Source organism: Anguilla rostrata, chromosome 14 (genome assembly GCF_018555375.3).
Source record: "Anguilla rostrata isolate EN2019 chromosome 14, ASM1855537v3, whole genome shotgun sequence".
NCBI classification, from domain to species: domain Eukaryota; kingdom Metazoa; phylum Chordata; class Actinopteri; order Anguilliformes; family Anguillidae; genus Anguilla; species Anguilla rostrata.
In genome coordinates this window covers 6011904-6031874 of record NC_057946.1, presented here as the reverse complement: position 1 = coordinate 6031874, position 19971 = coordinate 6011904, and the positions used below count along the sequence as shown (strand labels likewise).

The following is a 19971-nucleotide window of genomic DNA, read 5'->3' as shown; positions in this document are numbered from 1 at the left end:
AAAAAAGTAATTCAAATAAAACATTTTTTCAAGTTTCATAAGAAAGCAGATACTTACTTCAGAACATATTTTCCATCTGCTCTCAGACATTCTGAGTGTGAAATCATAAGTGGTCTGAAAGTTTGCACACTAACTCCAACATTTTGGACACAAAAGAAACAAATGGAAAAATAATAGAAAAATATAATAAATAATTTATTTTAAATGACCCAAAGGGGAAAATGTCACTGAGCCTCAAGCTCTGAATATTCATTTATTTTATTTATTTTATTTAACCTTTATTTAACCAGGTTAGTCTCATTGAGATTAGAAATCTCTTTTTCAAGAGAGACCTGGCCAAGAAAGCAGCAGTCGATTACAGACACAACAAAATTTCAACATTTAACATACTATAAAAGCAGACAAACAGCAATGTTCAAAGTTTCACAATCTAGCAGCACTGCCTCCTTGTGCTCATACATGCATAGCAGTATGGTGGTGTTACAGTTGGTCATGGTCTCTAGAAGGGCAGTGACATCCACAAAGATATTGAAAATGATCAGCTAGAGCAGGAATGTTCAAATATGGCCTTGGAGGGCAATAGCAAAGCTAGTGTTCCGTATTCATCTTTAATCAGGGACTGATTTAGAGTTCAAACACCACAAAAATGCAGTTTGTGGCCACTGGTGCTGAAACCACGGTGTCTATATACCCTTCCCACTTAAATAAACTCAGTAAATTTTGCTTTAATTCAAACAGAACTGGGTCAAAATAGTATTTCATGTATTTCAATAGCATTCAATTAAACTAATGAAAAAGGAAACAGGACATTATTATTTAAAAATCTTGTATTTGAATATGTTAGTGTACTTGCAAGGATATTTTTGAAACTGTGTGCAAATATATAAACTAATTGAAATTAGGGCTTTTGAAAGATAGCATTTTTAGTCAAAGGATGTATAATTATTTCTGTCCAGCTATTTAAGGATACATTTTAGTTGTAAAATCAGTTAAAACATTTTCATGCTTGCTAAGACTTTAAAGTGAAATCCCCATTTTCATGGTTGAACTGACAGAAGTAGTAGAATATGACAGTGCTCATTTTACACAAGAAAGTAAAAATAATTAACAATAGTTCAGTAGGGTGACAATCCACAATCCACAGCTTCACTGTCATTATTATTCTGTACATAACTACCCAAGGAGAACTGTAAATTGTGTACAAACAACGGTTACCAGTAGGTATACACACTATAGTTGTCAAACATAAATCTATCACACCTTGTACTTGCACAGCAAATAGTAAAAGGCGGTAACAATATTCACTCTCACAAAAACAATGTGATATGCCACTCAAGGGCACTCCAGACCTGACTTTTCACTGAAGTGAGAATCGTCATATTTAAAGTATTATTTAGAAAAAAGTAATAAAAACACACCCCCATTCAACACTGCCTTTGATTTATTTGTCCTTGTGTGCCTAGTTGTTTCAGGTCTGTGAAAGTTACACCAGAATGTCAATTTCAGATTCACTTCAATTTAACTGAACTGCCTTCAGAGATATTATGTTCTCATTGCATAGTATGGGTAGAATACAATAAATGGGTCCTTTTCTTTGTCTTACAAATAAATTAGTTACTGTTTTATTCACAAACACCGTTTAGTGAGTCCATTTTTTGTTATTGCTGACGTTGCCAGACCTTTCCGTTAAAAAAAGCGAGGCTCAGATTTGACAGCAAACGGAAGCTAAGAATGAATTCTGTCGAGCCCGGTGAACACTGCGCATCTTTCTCTACTTTCGGTTTCCGTTCCGTGTATGGGCAAAGCGTGTGGATTTTAAAGGGGGATTGCCGTTAAGTTCACCACCTTCCTAAAAATGTCTTTCCTTTTCCTCTGGAGGGTGCAGAAGCCTGGTTTGACCGGTTTCACTTCTGAAAAGCATGAGAAGATCGTCTTTCATTGACACGGGACCATCTGGAGGTTGACCTCAATATGAATTCTCTTCAATGAGTATTGCAAAAGAATAAAAGATGCACAAAAATTTCTGAACAGTGGACTTTTATGTCACAAGGCAGATTGCAGCAACACCCACCCCCCCCCACCCCCCACCCCCACCCCCTTGCCCACCCTTCAAGCACATATACACCCAAAAAAAAAGAGAGAGAGAAAAAAACATGATTCATGTCAAAACTGACATTTTAACTCCACTTTACATGCATATTATTTTGATATAACGACTAGAGTATTACGCCTAGAATACACTGCAGCAATTTTAGTCATGATGTTTGTGATTTTTAAGGTCTTAATCGCTGTCAGCACCCATGCTTGATGGTCTTTTACGGTTAGATGGTCAGAGACTCAACTGCACCTCTCCCAGTCCAGTCTTAAGATAGCCTACAAACTTTGCAACTATATCAAACAGATTTTATCACCAATCTTTAGCATGGCTTGTGTAGTGTGTAATCCATGGTGACCATAATGTGAGTATGGATGGGAATACCAGCAAATTTTTTTTATTTTTAAAAGATAGATATTAAATGTGAGATTCATTGTTAGGATTTGGAAAATTGTGTACTGTGTTATATGTACACTTTAAAATGCTTCTGTGCAATGTTTCATGAAAGTAAAGTCTCTTAACTTCCACACAGGACATTTTCGAGAAATCCAAACATCGAAACAGTGACCTGAGCAGAAAAGGGAAAATTGTGCCTCTTGTGGCACTGAGCCAGATCAGAGTTGCATCATAGGATCCGCTCTGCACAAACCAACATACATCTTGATTGGAATACAGTTAACTATATTGTGCGGACATGGTCAAACAAAACAATTACAAAATATGGCAACATCAATATGTATACATAGGAATATGCATGCGATAAAGCCAGTCAAACTAGACCTGGTTGGTAATTGTTTCAAGGGTTTTAATTTTGATGTAAAAATAATAGTTAATAGCATTCATCCTGTCTCTCAACATTGAAAATAAACCAATTATTTATACTGACTTCAAGTTTAAATAATTGTACACTGATCTTGGATACTTCATCATGAATCTTATGTATGCTTCACTCTCTCTCTCTCACACACACAAACACGCACACACACTATCTCTCTCTCTCTACTGCTCTCTTGTATTTCAAAATCTCCACATGAAAAAAACAAACAAATAAAAAATCATAGAATCTTCACTTGAGAGTTGCTGGTAAATGGGAAAGTTTTATGAAAGAAGAACCGGTGCAGTGAGCTGCAAAAGGGGAAATCCCTCTCATGGCACTGAGCCAGATCAGAGTTGCATCATAGGATCCGCCCCACGCAAATCACATAAATACAGGACTGAACACTTCAATCACTCACAACTTCATCTCTTCAGCTGTCAGAACTCACAAAGAAGAGAAACCCCAACTGCAAGAACCATGAGATCGGCTGCTTTCATCCTGCTGGCCTGCCTGCTGTTCGTAGATGTTAAAGGTAATATATTTCAAATAGTTTTCAAGAATTTCTAAAAGGCGTGCCGAGTTGCTGGGTGAATCTTAACCTTGATGTCATTACAAGGCTTCAAAATGTTGGAATTAATCTTGTTATTGAGAGCTTAATATTGGGGGTATTTTTGTAACTGTGTTTGCAGTTATCCAAGAGATGCTTGCGAATAGTGCTCCCAATCTCAATACGATGTGACATTTTTTGACATGCTTCACATGTTCATTTTTTTTTATCCTCTCAAGGCATGTCGCAGTCTCCGAAGGGTCGATGTTATTGCATGGATGCTGGCGTGAAATTCATTCTTCCCAAACTGATTGAGAAGATAGAGGTGTATTATCCCAGCTCATCCTGTGAGAATATGGAGCTTGTGTAAGGACATTATGGTGTTATTCTCTGTTAAGTTCATGTAAGGATACGATGATGATATATCTTCTGTTAGGCTCGTGCAAGGATATTATAATGCTATTCACTGTTATAGACCTACAGTATGACGACAATCATAATTTTAAATGTGCTCACAAACAAGGATTCTAATTATTCTACCTTCTCTTTCTGTGCTCATTCAGTGCAACCCTGAAAGGAAGTGGAGAACAGAAGTGCTTGAATCCAAATTCCCGGTTTGCTCGGAATTTCATCAAGAATGCACAAAGGCAGAAGAGGTCAACTGCCGATGGGTATTTACTACATAATTATTCAGATCTACACACTTTAACTGAATAAATGAACATCTAACTTTATTCGGTATAGCTACAGCTAAAGTTGCATGATGGCAGGGAATATGGTTCCCAACCCAGTTCCTGGAGATCGATCGTGTGTGTTTTCAATTCCACCTGATTCCACTCATTAGCTGCTCATCTCTAGCTGGTGAATGAGGTGTGCCGTGTTAGAGTTGGAGTGAAAACCCACTGTACAGTCAGGGTGGTAGATCTCCAGGAACAGGGTTGGGAACCTCTGGGATGATGATTGCCTTCAACCACCAAAACTGTCCACTTATTTCACTCCTGTGAGTGATAGAAAACTAACAAGCTTATGACTTTCGTTTCAGGAGTCTGTTGAGGAGTTCATCATGAAGCAGAAGAAGGCTTGCGTTCCCCAATAGAACTGCCAGTTCCCTCTGAGTGGGGTCATAGAAGCTGAAATGTTTTGAAATATCTTGCATATGAATGCATTCACATATCTAAGGTTATATGAAGACGTGTCATAGTTGTATTATTTAAATTGGTTTGCTAATTTATTAAATGTATAACTACTTTATAAAGGTGCAATAAACATTGTTTTTCATTTTGTTTTTGATGTCTTTTTGTTGTCTTTTATGACAGTCTGTAAAAGCTATTTTGCTGTTATGTCCTAATAATGGAAACCTGTGAGGGAAATAATCCTACATTGCATTGTCTACTAATGTCTGGTAACATGTTTTGGTATATTTGAGGCACTGATTTTGTTGTAAATAAAATGTGTTTTTCTATGTTTATTTCAGAGTATGTTTTCATTCTGAATTGGATTTGAAAACAATAAAAAAGTAATTCAAATAAAACATTTTTTCAAGTTTCATAAGAAAGCAGATACTTACTTCAGAACATATTTTCCATCTACTCTCAGACATTCTGAGTGTGAAATCATAAGTGGTCTGAAAGTTTACACACTAACTCCAACATTTTGGACACAAAAGAAACAAATGGAAAAATAATAGAAAAATATAATAAATCATTTATTTTAAATGACCCAAAGGGGAAAATGTCACTGAGCCTCAAGCTCTGAATATTCATTTATTTTATTTATTTTATTTAACCAGGTTAGTCTCATTGAGATTAGAAATCTCTTTTTCAAGAGAGACCTGGCCAAGAAAGCAGCAGTCGATTACAGACACAACAAAATTTCAACATTTAACATACTATAAAAGCAGACAAACAGCAATGTTCAAAGTTTCACAATCTAGCAGCACTGCCTCCTTGTGTTCATACATGCATAGCAGTATGGTGGTGTTACAGTTGGTCATGGTCTCTAGAAGGGCAGTGACATCCACAAAGATATTGAAAATGATCAGCTAGAGCAGGAATGTTCAAACATGGCCTTGGAGGGCAATAGCAAAGCTAGTGTTTCGTATTCATCTTTAATCAGGGACTGATTTAGAGTTCAAACACCACAAAAATGCAGTTTTTGGCCACTGGTGCTGAAACCACGGTGTCTATATACCCTTCCCACTTAAATAAACTCAGTAAATTTTGCTTTAATTCAAACAGACCTGGGTCAAAATAGTATTTCATGTATTTCAATAGCATTCAATTAAACTAATGAAATAGGAAACTGTGACGGTTCGGGTGCTGGGACCCAGGCGCAGAGTGGGAAAAAAACACGAAACTCAAAAAATAACTAAAAGCAGAAAACAAGAGGGACTCACAATTACAGGCAGGGCAGAACACGGTCAGGGCAGAACACAGGCAGGCAGAGCACAAAGGAAGGTCAAACAAAACAGTCAGGAACAAAATACAGGCAGGTACATATAAGTCATGAAACAAACACAAGCAGGGCAGAACACGGGAAGGCAGAGCACAAAGGAAGGTCAAACAAAACAGTCAGGAACAAAATACAGGCAGGTACATATAAGTCATGAAACAAACACAAGGCAGAACAAACGCTAGTCGGGAACAAACACAAGGAACCAGCACCCGAGTCAAGGGAACAGAGAACTTAAATAGACAAGGGATAACAAGACACAGGTGAACTCAAAAACAATCAAACCAGAAGGAGGGGAAAGACACAGGTGGGAACAATGATGGGATAACGAGACAATGAAACAATCATACAATTAACAGGGAGGAGCAGGACACAAAACAGACGTGCCGCCATCTGGCGGCCCAACAGGGGAAACACAGACAGGAACACCGAACCTGACAGTACCCCCCAAGGGGACGCTCTGACGTCCCAGAAAGGCCGACCCGGGGAGGGAGTCAACAGAGGGTGGGGGCTGGAGACAGGACAAGACAAGAACAGGGACAGAACACGGAACAGGACTCTGACAGGAACAGGACTGGACACAGGCAGGAACAGGACTGGGGCAGGAACAAGACTGGACAGGACAAGACTCAGGCTGGCTGACAGGACAGGAACAAGACAGAACAAGACTCGGGGCTGGAGGGAACTCCGGGGCTGGACGGAACTCGGGGCAGAAACAGGACTGGACAGGAACAGGACGGGACTCGGGACTGAACGGGACGCAGGACTGGACTGGAAGACTGGACTGGACTCGGACGGGGGGAAAAGGACTCGGACTGGGCAGGACCCGGGCAACACGGGAGACTCGGGCTGGGCAGGACCCGGGCGACAAGGGAGACTCAGGGCTGGGCAGGACTGGCGACACGGGGAGACTCAGGGCTGGGCAGGACTCGGGAAACTCAGGGCCCGCACACGGGCGACACGGGGAAACTCAGGGCCCGCACATCGGGCGACACGGGAGACTCAGGGCCCGCACATCGGCGACACTGGGAGACTCAGGCCCGCACATCGGGGCCACACGGGGAGACTCAGGGCCCGCACATCGGGCGACACGGGAGACTCAGGGCCCGCACATCGGGCGACACGGGAGACTCAGGGCCCGCACATCGGGCGACACGGGGAGACTCAGGCCCGCACATCGGCGACAGGGAGACTCAGGCCCGCACATCGGGCGCACGGGGAGACCTGGGCCCGCACATCGGGCGACACGGGAGACTCGGGCCCGCACCGGGCGACACGGGGAGCTCAGGGCCCTTTACATCGGGCGACACGGGGAGACTCCAGGCCCGCCATCGGCGACACGGGAGACTCAGGGCCCGACCGGCAACACGGGAATTTCAGGGCCCGCACTCCGGGCGACACGGGGAAACTCAGGGCCGCACTCCGGCGACCGGGGACTCAGGAAACCAGGGGGGACTCAGGAAACCAGGGGGACTTGGACAGGGGCAGAGCAGACATACAGGACAGGACTGGAGCGGGGCACACAACACTGGACTGGGTTGGACAAGACTGAGGGGAAACAGACTGCCAGATACTGGCACAATCGGGAGACCTACAAGGACAGACACAGGGACAAGCAGGCGGGGAGGCACAGGCGACACCGACGGACACACAAAGGGACAGGCAGACAGGGAAGGCGAGGGGGAGCCCAACAACTGACATAGGGACTGACACACAGGCAAACAAGACAAAACACACGCGGACTGGCACACTGACAGACAGGCAGACAGGGCGGGCAAACACGTTGGCCGATGGGCTGACGGGTGGGGGCAGACAAACAGGCCAACAAACTGGCTGGCACACATACGGGTAGACCAACAGACAAACAGCGGGCAGAAATTAGACAGGGGGCCGGGGAACACACGGACACACGGTTGGGAGGACGAACACCAAAGGAGAATGGACACCAGGGAGTGACGAGACCAGGGAGGGAAAGACCACTGGGGGAGGACGGACTCCAGGGAAGAGACGATCACTGGGGGAGACGGACTCCGGGAAGAGACGATCACTGGGGGAAGGACGGACACGGGGAAAAGACGACCACTGGGGGAGCGACAGACCGGGGAGGGCACCACTGGGGGAGGACGGACTCCGGGGAAGAGAGCATCACTGGGGGAAGGACCACACCGGGGAGAGAGCGATCACTGGGGAAGGGCGAACACTAGGGGAGCGAGAACACTAGGGGAAGCACGAACGCCAGGGAAGCACGAACGCCAGGGGGAGCACGAACGCCAGGGGGCAAGGTGTGGACACTAGGGAGAGCAAGAACACTAGGGGAAGAACGGACACTGGGGGCGCGAGAACACTAGGGGGAGCACGAACGCTAGGGGGAGAACGAACACCAGGGGAGCGCGAACGCCAGGGGGAGACGAACGCCAGGGGGAGCAACGAACGCTAGGGGGCAAGGCAGGCGGCTTAGCCTGCGGGGCGGCCAGAGCAGTCTGAGGCGGCCCCTGCGGGACAACAGATGGGACCGTTGTCCTCTCCGGGGCTCGGGAACGGCTCTGGAGGCCTCTCGGAGCTCTGGAGGCTCCGGAGGCCCCCCGGGACTCGAGGCAGCTGCGAGGCTCCCCTGGGGCTTGAGGCAGCTCCGGAGGCCCCCGGGGCTCGAGGCACAAGTACAGCCCGAAACTTGGGTGTAGCAGGCGGCCTCCGGAAGGGTCAGAGCTGGCGAGGCCTCCGGGGCTGGAGGCGGCTCTGGGACCTCTCCGGGGCTGGAGGTGGCTCTGGGGACCTCTCCGGGGCTGGAGGCGGCTCTGGGGGCCTCTCCGGGGCTGGAGGCGGCTCTGGGGGCCTCTCCGGGGCTGGAGGCGGCTCTGGGGCCTCTCCGGGGCTGGAGGCGGCTCTGGGGGCCTCTCCGGGGCTCGAGGCGGCTCTGGGGGCCTCTCCGGGGCTCGAGGCGGCTCTGGGAGCCTCTCCGGGGCTCGAGGCGGATCTGGGAGCCTCTCTGGGGCTCCAGGTGGCTCTGGGGGCCCTCCGGGACTTGGGGCAGAGCAGGCCGTGAAGGCCGCTCGGGACTTGGGGCAGAGCAGGCCGTGATGGCCGCTCAGGACTTGGGCAGAGCAGGCCGTGAAGGCCGCTCCAGGACTTGAGGCAGAGCAGGCCATGAAGGCCCCTCCGGCACTCGGGGCAGAGCAGGCCGTGAAGGTCCCTCCCGCACTCGGGGCAGAGCAGGCCGTGAAGGTCCCTCCGGCACTCGGGGCAGAGCAGGCCGTGAAGGTCCCTCCGGCACTCGGGCAGAGCAGGCGTGAAGGTCCCTCCGGCACTCGGGGCAGAGCAGGCCGTGAAGGTCCCTCTGGCACTCGGGGTAGAGCAGGCCGTGAAGGCCCCTCTGGGACTTGGGGTGGAGCAGGCGACAGGAACACGGACCACAGCTGTAGGGAACCCGGCTGGGCAGCCGGACGGGACCGGCGGGACCCCCGCGGGCCGGACCCGGAAAAATGGCAAGCCGAGATCCTCAAAAGGGTCAGGATCCGCCTGTGAGCAGCTGGAGGTCTGGCCGACCGGGAGGCAGCCCGACCACGGCGCCTCCGCGACCGCCCGCCCCGGGCACTGGGAGGCTCAAGCTCCCACCACCCCGATGGCATGTTAAACAAAAAAAAAAAAAAAAAAAACTCTGCTGGGTCCCACACTGGCTGGTTCCTTCTGTGACGGTTCGGGTGCTGGGACCCAGGCGCAGAGTGGGAAAAAAACACGAAACTCAAAAAATAACTAAAAGCAGAAAACAAGAGGGACTCACAATTACAGGCAGGGCAGAACACGGTCAGGGCAGAACACAGGCAGGCAGAGCACAAAGGAAGGTCAAACAAAACAGTCAGGAACAAAATACAGGCAGGTACATATAAGTCATGAAACAAACACAAGCAGGGCAGAACACGGGAAGGCAGAGCACAAAGGAAGGTCAAACAAAACAGTCAGGAACAAAATACAGGCAGGTACATATAAGTCATGAAACAAACACAAGGCAGAACAAACGCTAGTCGGGAACAAACACAAGGAACCAGCACCCGAGTCAAGGGAACAGAGAACTTAAATAGACAAGGGATAACAAGACACAGGTGAACTCAAAAAACAATCAAACCAGAAGGAGGGGAAAAGACACAGGTGGGAACAATGATGGGATAACGAGACAATGAAACAATCATACAATTAACAGGGAGGGAGCAGGACACAAAACAGACGTGCCGCCATCTGGCGGCCCAACAGGGGAAACACAGACAGGAACACCGGAACATGACAGGAAACAGGACATTATTATTTTAAAATATTGTATTTGAAAATGTTAGTGTATTTGCAAGCATATTTTTTGAAACTGTGTGCAAATATATAAACTAATTGAAATTAGGGCTTTTGAAAGATAGCATTTTTAGTCAAAGGATGTATAATTATTTCTGTCCAGCTATTTAAGGATACATTTTAGTTGTAAAATCAGTTAAAACATTTTCATGCTTCCTAAGACTTTAAAGTGAAATCCCCATTTTCATGGTTGAACTGACAGAAGTAGTAGAATATGACAGTGCTCATTTTACACAAGAAAGTAAAAATAATTAACAATAGTTCAGTAGGGTGACAATCCACAATCCACAGCTTCACTGTCATTATTATTCTGTACATAACTACCCAAGGAGAACTGTAAATTTTTGTACAAACAATGGTTACCAGTAGGTATACACACTACAGTTGTCAAACATAAATCTATCACACCTTGTACTTGCACAGCAAATAGTAAAAGGCGGTAACAATATTCACTCTCACAAAAACAATATGATATGCCACTCAAGGGCACTCAAGACCTGACTCTTCACTGAAGTGAGAATCCTCATATTTAAAGTATTATTTAGAAAAAAGTAATAAAAATACACCCCCATTCAACACTGCCTTTGATTTATTTGTCCTTGTGTGCCTAGTTGTTTCAGGTCTATGAAAGTTACACCAGAATGTGAATTTCAGATTCACTTCAATTTAACTGAACTGCCTTCAGAGATATTATGTTCTCATTGCATAGTATGTGTAGAATACAATAAATGGGTCCTTTTCTTTGTCTTACAAATAAATTAGTTACTGTTTCATTCACAAACACCGTTTAGTGAGTCAATTTTTTGTTATTGCTGACGTTGCCAGACTTTTCCGTTAAAAAAAGCGAGGCTCAGATTTGACAGCAAACGGAAGCTAAGAATGAATTCTGTCGAGCCCGGTGAACACTGCGCATCTTTCTCTACTTTCGGTTTCCGTTCCGTGTATGGGAAAAGCGTGTGGATTGAAAAGGGGGATTGCCGTTAAGTTCACCACCTTCCTAAAAATGTCCTTCCTTTTCCTCTGGAGGGCGCAGAAGCCTGGTTTGACCGGTTTCACTTCTGAAAAGCATGAGAAGATCGTCTTTCATTGACACGGGAACATCTGGAGGTTGACCTCAATATGAATTCTCTTCAAAGAGTATTGCAAAAGAATAAAAGATGAACAAAAATTTCTGAACAGTGGACTTTTATGTCATAAGGCAGATTGCAGCAACACCCACCCAGACATTAAATGTGAGATTCATTGTTAGGATTTGGAAAATTGTGTACTGTGTTATATGTACACTTTAAAATGCTTCTGTGCAATGTTTCATGAAAGTAAAAGTCTCTTAACTTCCACACAGGACATGTTTCCGAGAAATCAGACATCGAAACAGTGACATGAGCAGAAAAAGGGAAAATTGTGCCTCTTGTGGCACTGAGCCAGATCAGAGTTGCATCATAGGATCCACTCTGCACAAACCAACATACATCTTGATTGGGAATACAGTTAACTATATTGTGCGGACATGGTCAAACAAAACAAATGACAAAAAGTATGGGCAACATCAATATGTATACATAGGAATATGCATGCGATAAAGCCAGTCAAACTAGACCTGGTTGGTAATTGATTCAAGGGTTTTAATTTTTGATGTAAAAATAATAGTTAACTCCATTCATCTTGTCGCTCAACATTGAAAATAAACCAATTATTTATACTGACTTCAAGTTTAAATAATTGTACACTGATCTTGGATACTTCATCATGAATCTTATGTATGTTTCACTCTCTCTCTCTCACAGACACAAACACGCACACACACTATCTCTCTCTCTCTACTGCTCTCTTGTATTTCAAAATCTCCACATGAAAAAAACAAACAAATAAAAAATCATAGAATCTTCACTTGAGAGTTGCTGGTAAATGGGAAATTTATTCAACTTACGTAACTTTTATGAAAGAAGAAGCAGTGAAGTGAGCGACAAAGGAGAAAACAAGATGAAGCCTTACACACTATATTTACAGTCCTATTTGAAGGCAAAACACAGCCAAGTTAACAGGCATCAGTCCAATCAAAGGTATAAAGCTACTGTGCATTGTGGCATAAAAGTAAAAGAATCTTCATTCCCTCACAGAGCGTGTTTCCGAGAAACGAAAGTTTTATAAAAGAAGAACCGGAGCAGTGAGGTGCAAAAGGGAAAATCCTCATCGGGCACTGAGCCAGATCAGAGTTGCATCATAGGATCCGCTCCGCGCAAACCATATAAATACAGAACTGAACCCTTCAGTCACTCACAACTTCATCTCTTCAGCTGTCAGAACTCACAAAGAAGAGAAACCCCAACTGCAAGAACCATGAGATCAGCTGCTTTCATCCTGCTGGCCTGCCTGCTGTTCGTAGATGTTAAAGGTAATATATTTCAAATAGTTTTCAAGAATTTCTAAAAGGCGAATGTTTTTTGTGTGCCGAGTTGCTGGGTGAATCTTAACCTTGATGTCATTACAAGGCTTCAAAATGTTGGAATTAATCTTGTTTTATTAACAACTAGTGTCTGTTCTGTAGTCCAAGACGACATACACATGAAAGGAATTCTAGATTTCAGTTTTTATTGAGAGCTTAATATTGGGGGTATTTTTGTAACTGTGTTTGCAGTTATCCAAGAGATGCTTGCGAATAGTGCTCCCAATCTCAATATGATGTGACATTTTTTGACATGCTTCACATGTTCATTTTTTTATCCTCTCAAGGCATGTCGCAGTCTCCAAAGGGTCGATGTTATTGCATGGATGCTGGCGTGAAATTCATTCTTCCCAAACTGATTGAGAAGATAGAGGTGTATTATCCCAGCTCATCCTGTGAGAACATGGAGCTTGTGTAAGGACATTATGGTGTTATTCTCTGTTAAGTTCATGTAAGGATACGATGATGATATATCTTCTGTTAGGCTCGTGCAAGGATATTATAATGCTATTCACTGTTATAGACCTACAGTATGACGACAATCATAATTTCAAATGTGCTCACAAACAAGGATTCTAATTATTCTACCTTCTCTTTCTGTGCTCATTCAGTGCAACCCTGAAAGGAAGTGGAGAACAGAAGTGCTTGAATCCAAAGTCCCAGTTTGCTCGGAATTTCATCAAGAATGCACAAAGGCAGAAGAGCTCAACTGCCGATGGGTATTTACTACATAATTATTCAGATCTACACACTTTAACTGAATAAATGAACATCTAACTTTATTCTGTATAGCTACAGCTAAAGTTGCATGATGGCAGGGAATATGTCTCCCAACCCAGTTCCTGGAGATCGATCGTGTGTGTTTTCAATTCTACCTGATTCCACTCATTAGATGCTCATCTCTAGCTGTTGAATGAGGTGTGCCGTGTTAGAGTTGGAGTGAAAACCCACTGTACAGTCAGGGTGGTAGATCTCCAGGAACATAATTGGGAACCTCTGGGATGATGATTGCCTTCAACCACCAAAACTGTCCACTTATTTCACTCCTGTGAGTGATAGCAAACTAACAAGCTTATGACTTTCATTTCAGGAGTCTGTTGAGGAGTTCATCATGAAGCAGAAGAAGGCTTGCATTCCCCAATAGAACTGCCAGTTCCCTCTGAGTGGGGTCATAGAAGCTGAAATGTTTTGAAATATCTTGCATATGAATGCATTCACATATCTAAGGTTATATGAAGACGTGTCATAGTTGTATTATTTAAATTTGTTTCCTAATTTATTAAACGTATAACTACTTTATAAAGGTGCAATAAACATTGTTTTTCATTTTGTTTTTGATGTCTTTTTGTTGTCTTTTATGACAGTCTGTAAAAGCTATTTTGCTGTTATGTCCTAATAATGGAAACCTGTGAGGGAAATAATCCTACATTGCATTGTCTACTAATGTTTGGTAACATGTTTTGGTATATTTGAGGCACTGATTTTGTTGTAAATAAAATGTGTTTTTCTATGTTTATTTCAGAGTATGTTTTCATTCTGAATTGGATTTGAAAACAATAAAAAAAGTAATTCAAATAAAACATTTTTTCAAGTTTCATAAGAAAGCAGATACTTCAGAAGGAGCACCAGATAAAAAACCATATTTTCCATCTGCTCTCAGACATTCTGAGTGTGAAATCATAAGTGGTCTGCAAGTTTGCACACTAACTCCAACATTTTGGACACAAAAGAAACAAATGGAAAAATAATAGAAAAATATAATAAATCATTTATTTTAAATGACCCAAAGGGGAAAATGTCACTGAGCCTCAAGCTCTGAATATTCATTTATTTTATTTATTTTATTTAACCAGGTTAGTCTCATTGAGATTAGAAATCTATTTTTCAAGGGAGACCTGGCCAAGAAAGCAGCAGTCGATTACAGACACAACAAAATTTCAACATTTAACATACTATAAAAGCAGACAAACAACAATGTTCAAAGTTTCACAATCTAGCAGCACTGCCTCCTTGTGTTCATACATGCATAGCAGTATGGTGGTGTTACAGTTGGTCATGGTCTCTAGAAAGGCAGTGACATCCACAAAGATATTGAAAATGATCAGCTAGAGCAGGAATGTTCCAATATGGCCTTGGAGGGCAATAGCAAAGCTAGTGTTCCGTATTCATCTTTAATCAGGGACTGATTTAGAGTTCAAACACCACAAAAATGCAGTTTGTGGCCACTGGTGCTGAAACTGTCAGGGTCTGGGGTGGGACTCAGAAGCGGACCAGAGTTAGTAGAAGATGCGATTTATTTTGCGAAGCACAGAATCAGAAGCAGTCTCTTAATCAAGTACAGGCAAGGGTCAAAATCCGGGGAATCAAATAGACAGGGCAGAGGCACAAAAACGGGAACCGGGGGGCAGGTCGATTAAACAGGCAAGGGTCAAAAATACCAAGGCAAGGAATAACACGGGCAGGCTAAACTCGAGGTCGGAAACAAACAAGCAAAAGTCGAAAAACCAGGAAGGACAAAAACACTGAACAAGGCTGGAAAGGCTACTCGAAAAATCAGAGGCACGATCTGGCAAAGAAAAAAGGTGCACACAAACTAAATAGCAACGCCAATGAGTGAAGATGGGATGCAGGTGAGGAAGGTAAGTGGAGGCTTGATTGCAGATGCGGAAACCGGTGGAACTGGGGCGGGGCGTGGGCGTGGACAGGAACCAGGAACCTAAGGGGGAAAAACAATAACAAACGCACACCCAAGCACACGAACACAGAAAAAACAACCGCAAGCGAAAACAAGTAAACTGAAAATAAAAATAAATAAACACTAGAAAATAAAAAATAAACAAAACTAAAACGGAACACAAAGAGAATCAGGCAGGATTCCTGACAGAAACCACGGTGTCTATATACCCTTCCCACTTAAATAAACTCAGTAAATTTTGCTTTAATTAAAACAGAACTGGGTCAAAATAGTATTTCATGTATTTCAATAGCATTCAATTAAACTAATGAAAAAGGAAACGGGACATTATAATTTAAAAATATTGTATTTGAAAATGTTAGTGTATTTGCAAGCATATTTTTGAAACTGTGTGCAAATATATAAACGAATTGAAATTAGGGCTTTTGAAAGATAGCATTTTTAGTCAAAGGATGTATAATTATTTCTGTCCAGCTATTTAAGGATACATTTTAGTTGTAAAATCAGTTAAAACATTTTCATGCTTGCTAAGACTTTAAAGTGAAATCCCCATTTTCATGGTTGAACTGACAGAAGTAGTAGAATATAACAGTGCTCATTTTACACAAGAAAGTAAAAATAATTAACAATAGTTCAGTAGGGTGGCAATCCACAATACACAGCTTCACTGTCATTATTATTCTGTACATAACTACCCAAGGACAACTGTAAATTGTGTACAAACAACGGTTACCAGTAGGTATACACACTATAGTTGTCAAACATAAATCTATCACACCTTGTACTTGCACAGCAATAGTAAAAGGCGATAACAATATTCACTCTCACAAAAACAATATGATATGCCACTCAAGGGCACTCCAGACCTGACTCTTCACTGAAGTGAGAGTCCTCATATTTAAAGTACTATTTAGAAAAAAGTAATAAAAACACACCCCCATTCAACACTGCCTTTGATTTATTTGTCCTTGTGTGCCTAGTTGCTTCAGGTCTGTGAAAGTTACACCAGAATATCAATTTCAGATTCACTTCAATTTAACTGAACTGCCTTCAGAGATATTATGTTCTCATTGCATAGTAAGGGTAGAATACAATAAATGGGTCCTTTTCTTTGTCTTACAAATAAATTAGTTACTGTATTATTCACGAACACCGTTTAGTGAGTCCACTTTTTGTTATTGCTGACGTTGCCAGACTTTTCCGCTAAAAAAGCGAGGCTCAGATTTGACAGCAAACGGAAGCTAAGAATGAATTCTGTCGAGCCCGGTGAACACTGCGCATCTTTCTCTACTTTCGGTTTCCGTTCCGTGTATGAACAAAGCGTGTGTATTGAAAAGGGGGATTGCCGTTAAGTTCACCACCTTCCTAAAAATTTCCTTCCTTTTCCTCTGGAGGGCGCAGAAGCCTGGTTTGACCGGTTTCACTTCTGAAAAGCATGAGAAGATCGTCTTTCATTGTCATGGGACAATCTGGAGGTTGACCTCAATATGAATTTTCTTCAATGAGTATTGCAAAAGAATAAAAGATGCACAAAAATTTCTGAACAGTGGACTTTTATGTCATAAGGCAGATTGCAGCAACACCCACCCCCCCCCCCACGCCGTTGCCCACACTTCAAGCACACATACACCCAAAAAAAAGAGAGAGAGAGAGAGAGAGACATGATTCATGACATTTTAACTCCATTATACATGCATATATGCATATGCATTATACATTCATTTTTAAAAGATAGACATTAAATGTGAGATTCAGTGTTAGGATTTGGAAAATTGTGCACTGTGTTATATGTACACTTTGAAATGCTTCTGTGCAATGTTTCATGAAAGTAAAAGTCTCTTAACTTCCACACAGGACATGTTTCCGAGAAATCAGACATCGAAACAGTGACCTGAGCAGAAAAAGGGAAAATTGTGCCTCTTGTGGCACTGAGCCAGATCAGAGTTGCATCATAGGATCCGCTCTGCACAAACCAACATACATCTTGATTGGGAATACAGTTAACTATATTGTGCGGACATGGTCAAACAAAACAAATTACAAAAAGTATGGGCAACATCAATATGTATACATAGGAATATGCATGCGATAAAGCCAGTCAAACTAGACCTGGTTGGTAATTGTTTCAAGGGTTTTAATTTTGATGTAAAAATAATAGTTAACTCCATTCATCCTGTCTCTCAACATTGAAAATAAACCAATTATTTATACTGACTTCAAGTTTAAATAATTGCACACTGATCTTCGATACTTCATCATGAATCTTATGTATGCTTCACTCTCTCTCTCTCACACACACAAACACGCACACACACTATCTCTCTCTCTCTACTGCTCTCTTGTATTTCAAAATCTCCACATGAAAAAAACAAACAAATAAAAAATCATAGAATCTTCACTTGAGAGTTGCTGGTAAATGGGAAATTTATTCAACTTACGTAACTTTTATGAAAGAAGAAGCAGTGAAGTGAGCGACAAAGGAGAAAACAAGATGAAGCCTTACACATTATATTTACAGTCCTATTTGAAGGCAAAACACAGCCAAGTTAACGGGCATCAGTCCAATCAAAGGTATAAAGCTACTGTGCATTGTGGCATAAAAGTAAAAGCATCTTCATTCCCTCACAGAGCGTGTTTCCGAGAAACGAAAGTTTTATAAAAGAAGAACCGGAGCAGTGAGGTGCAAAAGGGAAAATCCTCATCTGGCACTGAGCCAGATCAGAGTTGCATCATAGGATCCGCTCCGCGCAAACCATATAAATACAGAACTGAACCCCAATCACTCACAACTTCATCTCTTCAGCTGTCAGAACTCACAAAGAAGAGAAACCCCAACTGCAAGAACCATGAGATCGGCTGCTTTCATCCTGCTGGCCTGCCTGCTGTTCGTAGATGTTAAAGGTAATATATTTCAAATAGTTGTTTTTGTGTGCCGAGTTGCTGGGTGAATCTTAACCTTGATGTCATTACAAGGCTTCAAAATGTTGGAATTAATCTTGTTTTATTAACAACTAGTGTCTGTTCTGTAGTCCAAGACGACATACACATGAAAGGAATTCTAGATTTCAGTTTTTATTGAGAGCTTAATATTGGGGGTATTTTTGTAACTGTGTTTGCAGTTATCCAAGAGATGCTTGCGAATAGTGCTCCCAATCTCAATACGATGTGACATTTTTTGACATGCTTCACATGTTCATTTTTTTTTTATCCTCTCAAGGCATGTCGCAGTCTCCGAAGGGTCGATGTTATTGCATGGATGCTGGCGTGAAATTCATTCTTCCCAGACTGATTGAGAAGATAGAGGTGTATTATCCCAGCTCATCCTGTGAGAACATGGAGCTTGTGTAAGGACATTATGGTGTTATTCTCTGTTAAGATCATGTAAGGATACGATGATGATATATCTTCTGTTAGGCTCGTGCAAGGATATTATAATGCTATTCACTGTTATAGACCTACAGTATGACGACAATCATAATTTTAAATGTGCTCACAAACAAGGATTCTAATTATTCTACCTTCTCTTTCTGTGCTCATTCAGCGCAACCCTGAAAGGAAGTGGAGAACAGAAGTGCTTGAATCCAAAGTCCCAGTTTGCTCGGAATTTCATCAAGAATGCACAAAGGCAGAAGAGCTCAACTGCCGATGGGTATTTACTACATAATTATTCAGATCTACACACTTTAACTGAATAAATGAACATCTAACTTTATTCTGTATAGCTACAGCTAAAGTTGCATGATGGCAGGGAATATGGTTCTCAACCCAGTTCCTGGAGATCGATCGTGTGTGTTTTCAATTCCACCTGATTCCACTCATTAGATGCTCATCTCTAGCTGGTGTATGAGGTGTGCCGTGTTAGAGCTGGAGTGAAAACCCACTGTACAGTCAGGGTGGTAGATCTCCAGGAACAGGGTTGGGAACCTCTGGGATGATGATTGCCTTCAACCACCAAAACTGTCCACTTATTTCACTCCTGTGAGTGATAGAAAACTAACAAGCTTATGACTTTCATTTCAGGAGTCTGTTGAGGAGTTCATCATGAAGCAGAAGACGGCTTGCATTCCCAAATAGAACTGCCAGTTCCCTCTGAGTGGGGTCATAGAAGCTGAAATGTTTTGAAATATCTTGCATATGAATGCATTCACATATCTAAGGTTATATGAAGACGTGTCATAGTTGTATTATTTAAATTTGTTTCCTAATTTATTAAATGTATAACTACTTTATAAAGGTGCAATAAACATTGTTTTTCATTTTGTTTTTGATGTCTTTTTGTTGTCTTTTATGACAGTCTGTAAAAGCTATTTTGCTGTTATGTCCTAATAATGGAAACCTGTGAGGGAAATAATCCTACATTGCATTGTCTACTAATGTTTGGTAACATGTTTTGGTATATTTGAGGCACTGATTTTGTTGTAAATAAAATGTGTTTTTCTATGTTTATTTCAGAGTATGTTTTCATTCTGAATTGGATTTGAAAACAATAAAAAAAGTAATTCAAATAAAACATTTTTTCAAGTTTCATAAGAAAGCAGATACTTCAGAAGGAGCACCAGATAAAAAAACATATTTTCCATCTGCTCTC

The 19971-nt window shown here is 42.4% G+C and overlaps 1 protein-coding gene across 1 annotated transcript; it reads left to right on the top strand.

Annotated features, from left to right (window-relative positions):
- The first annotated feature begins 18178 nt into the window (after window positions 1-18178).
- Window positions 18179-19829, top strand: LOC135239718 (C-X-C motif chemokine 11-6-like). The gene is made up of 4 exons (XM_064308596.1): window positions 18179-18284; window positions 18601-18727; window positions 18925-19032; window positions 19404-19829. The coding sequence occupies exons 1-4, from the start codon at window positions 18230-18232 to the stop codon at window positions 19426-19428; spliced, it is 315 nt and encodes a 104-aa protein (XP_064164666.1). The 5' UTR covers window positions 18179-18229; the 3' UTR covers window positions 19429-19829.
- Window positions 19830-19971: the final 142 nt, after the last annotated feature.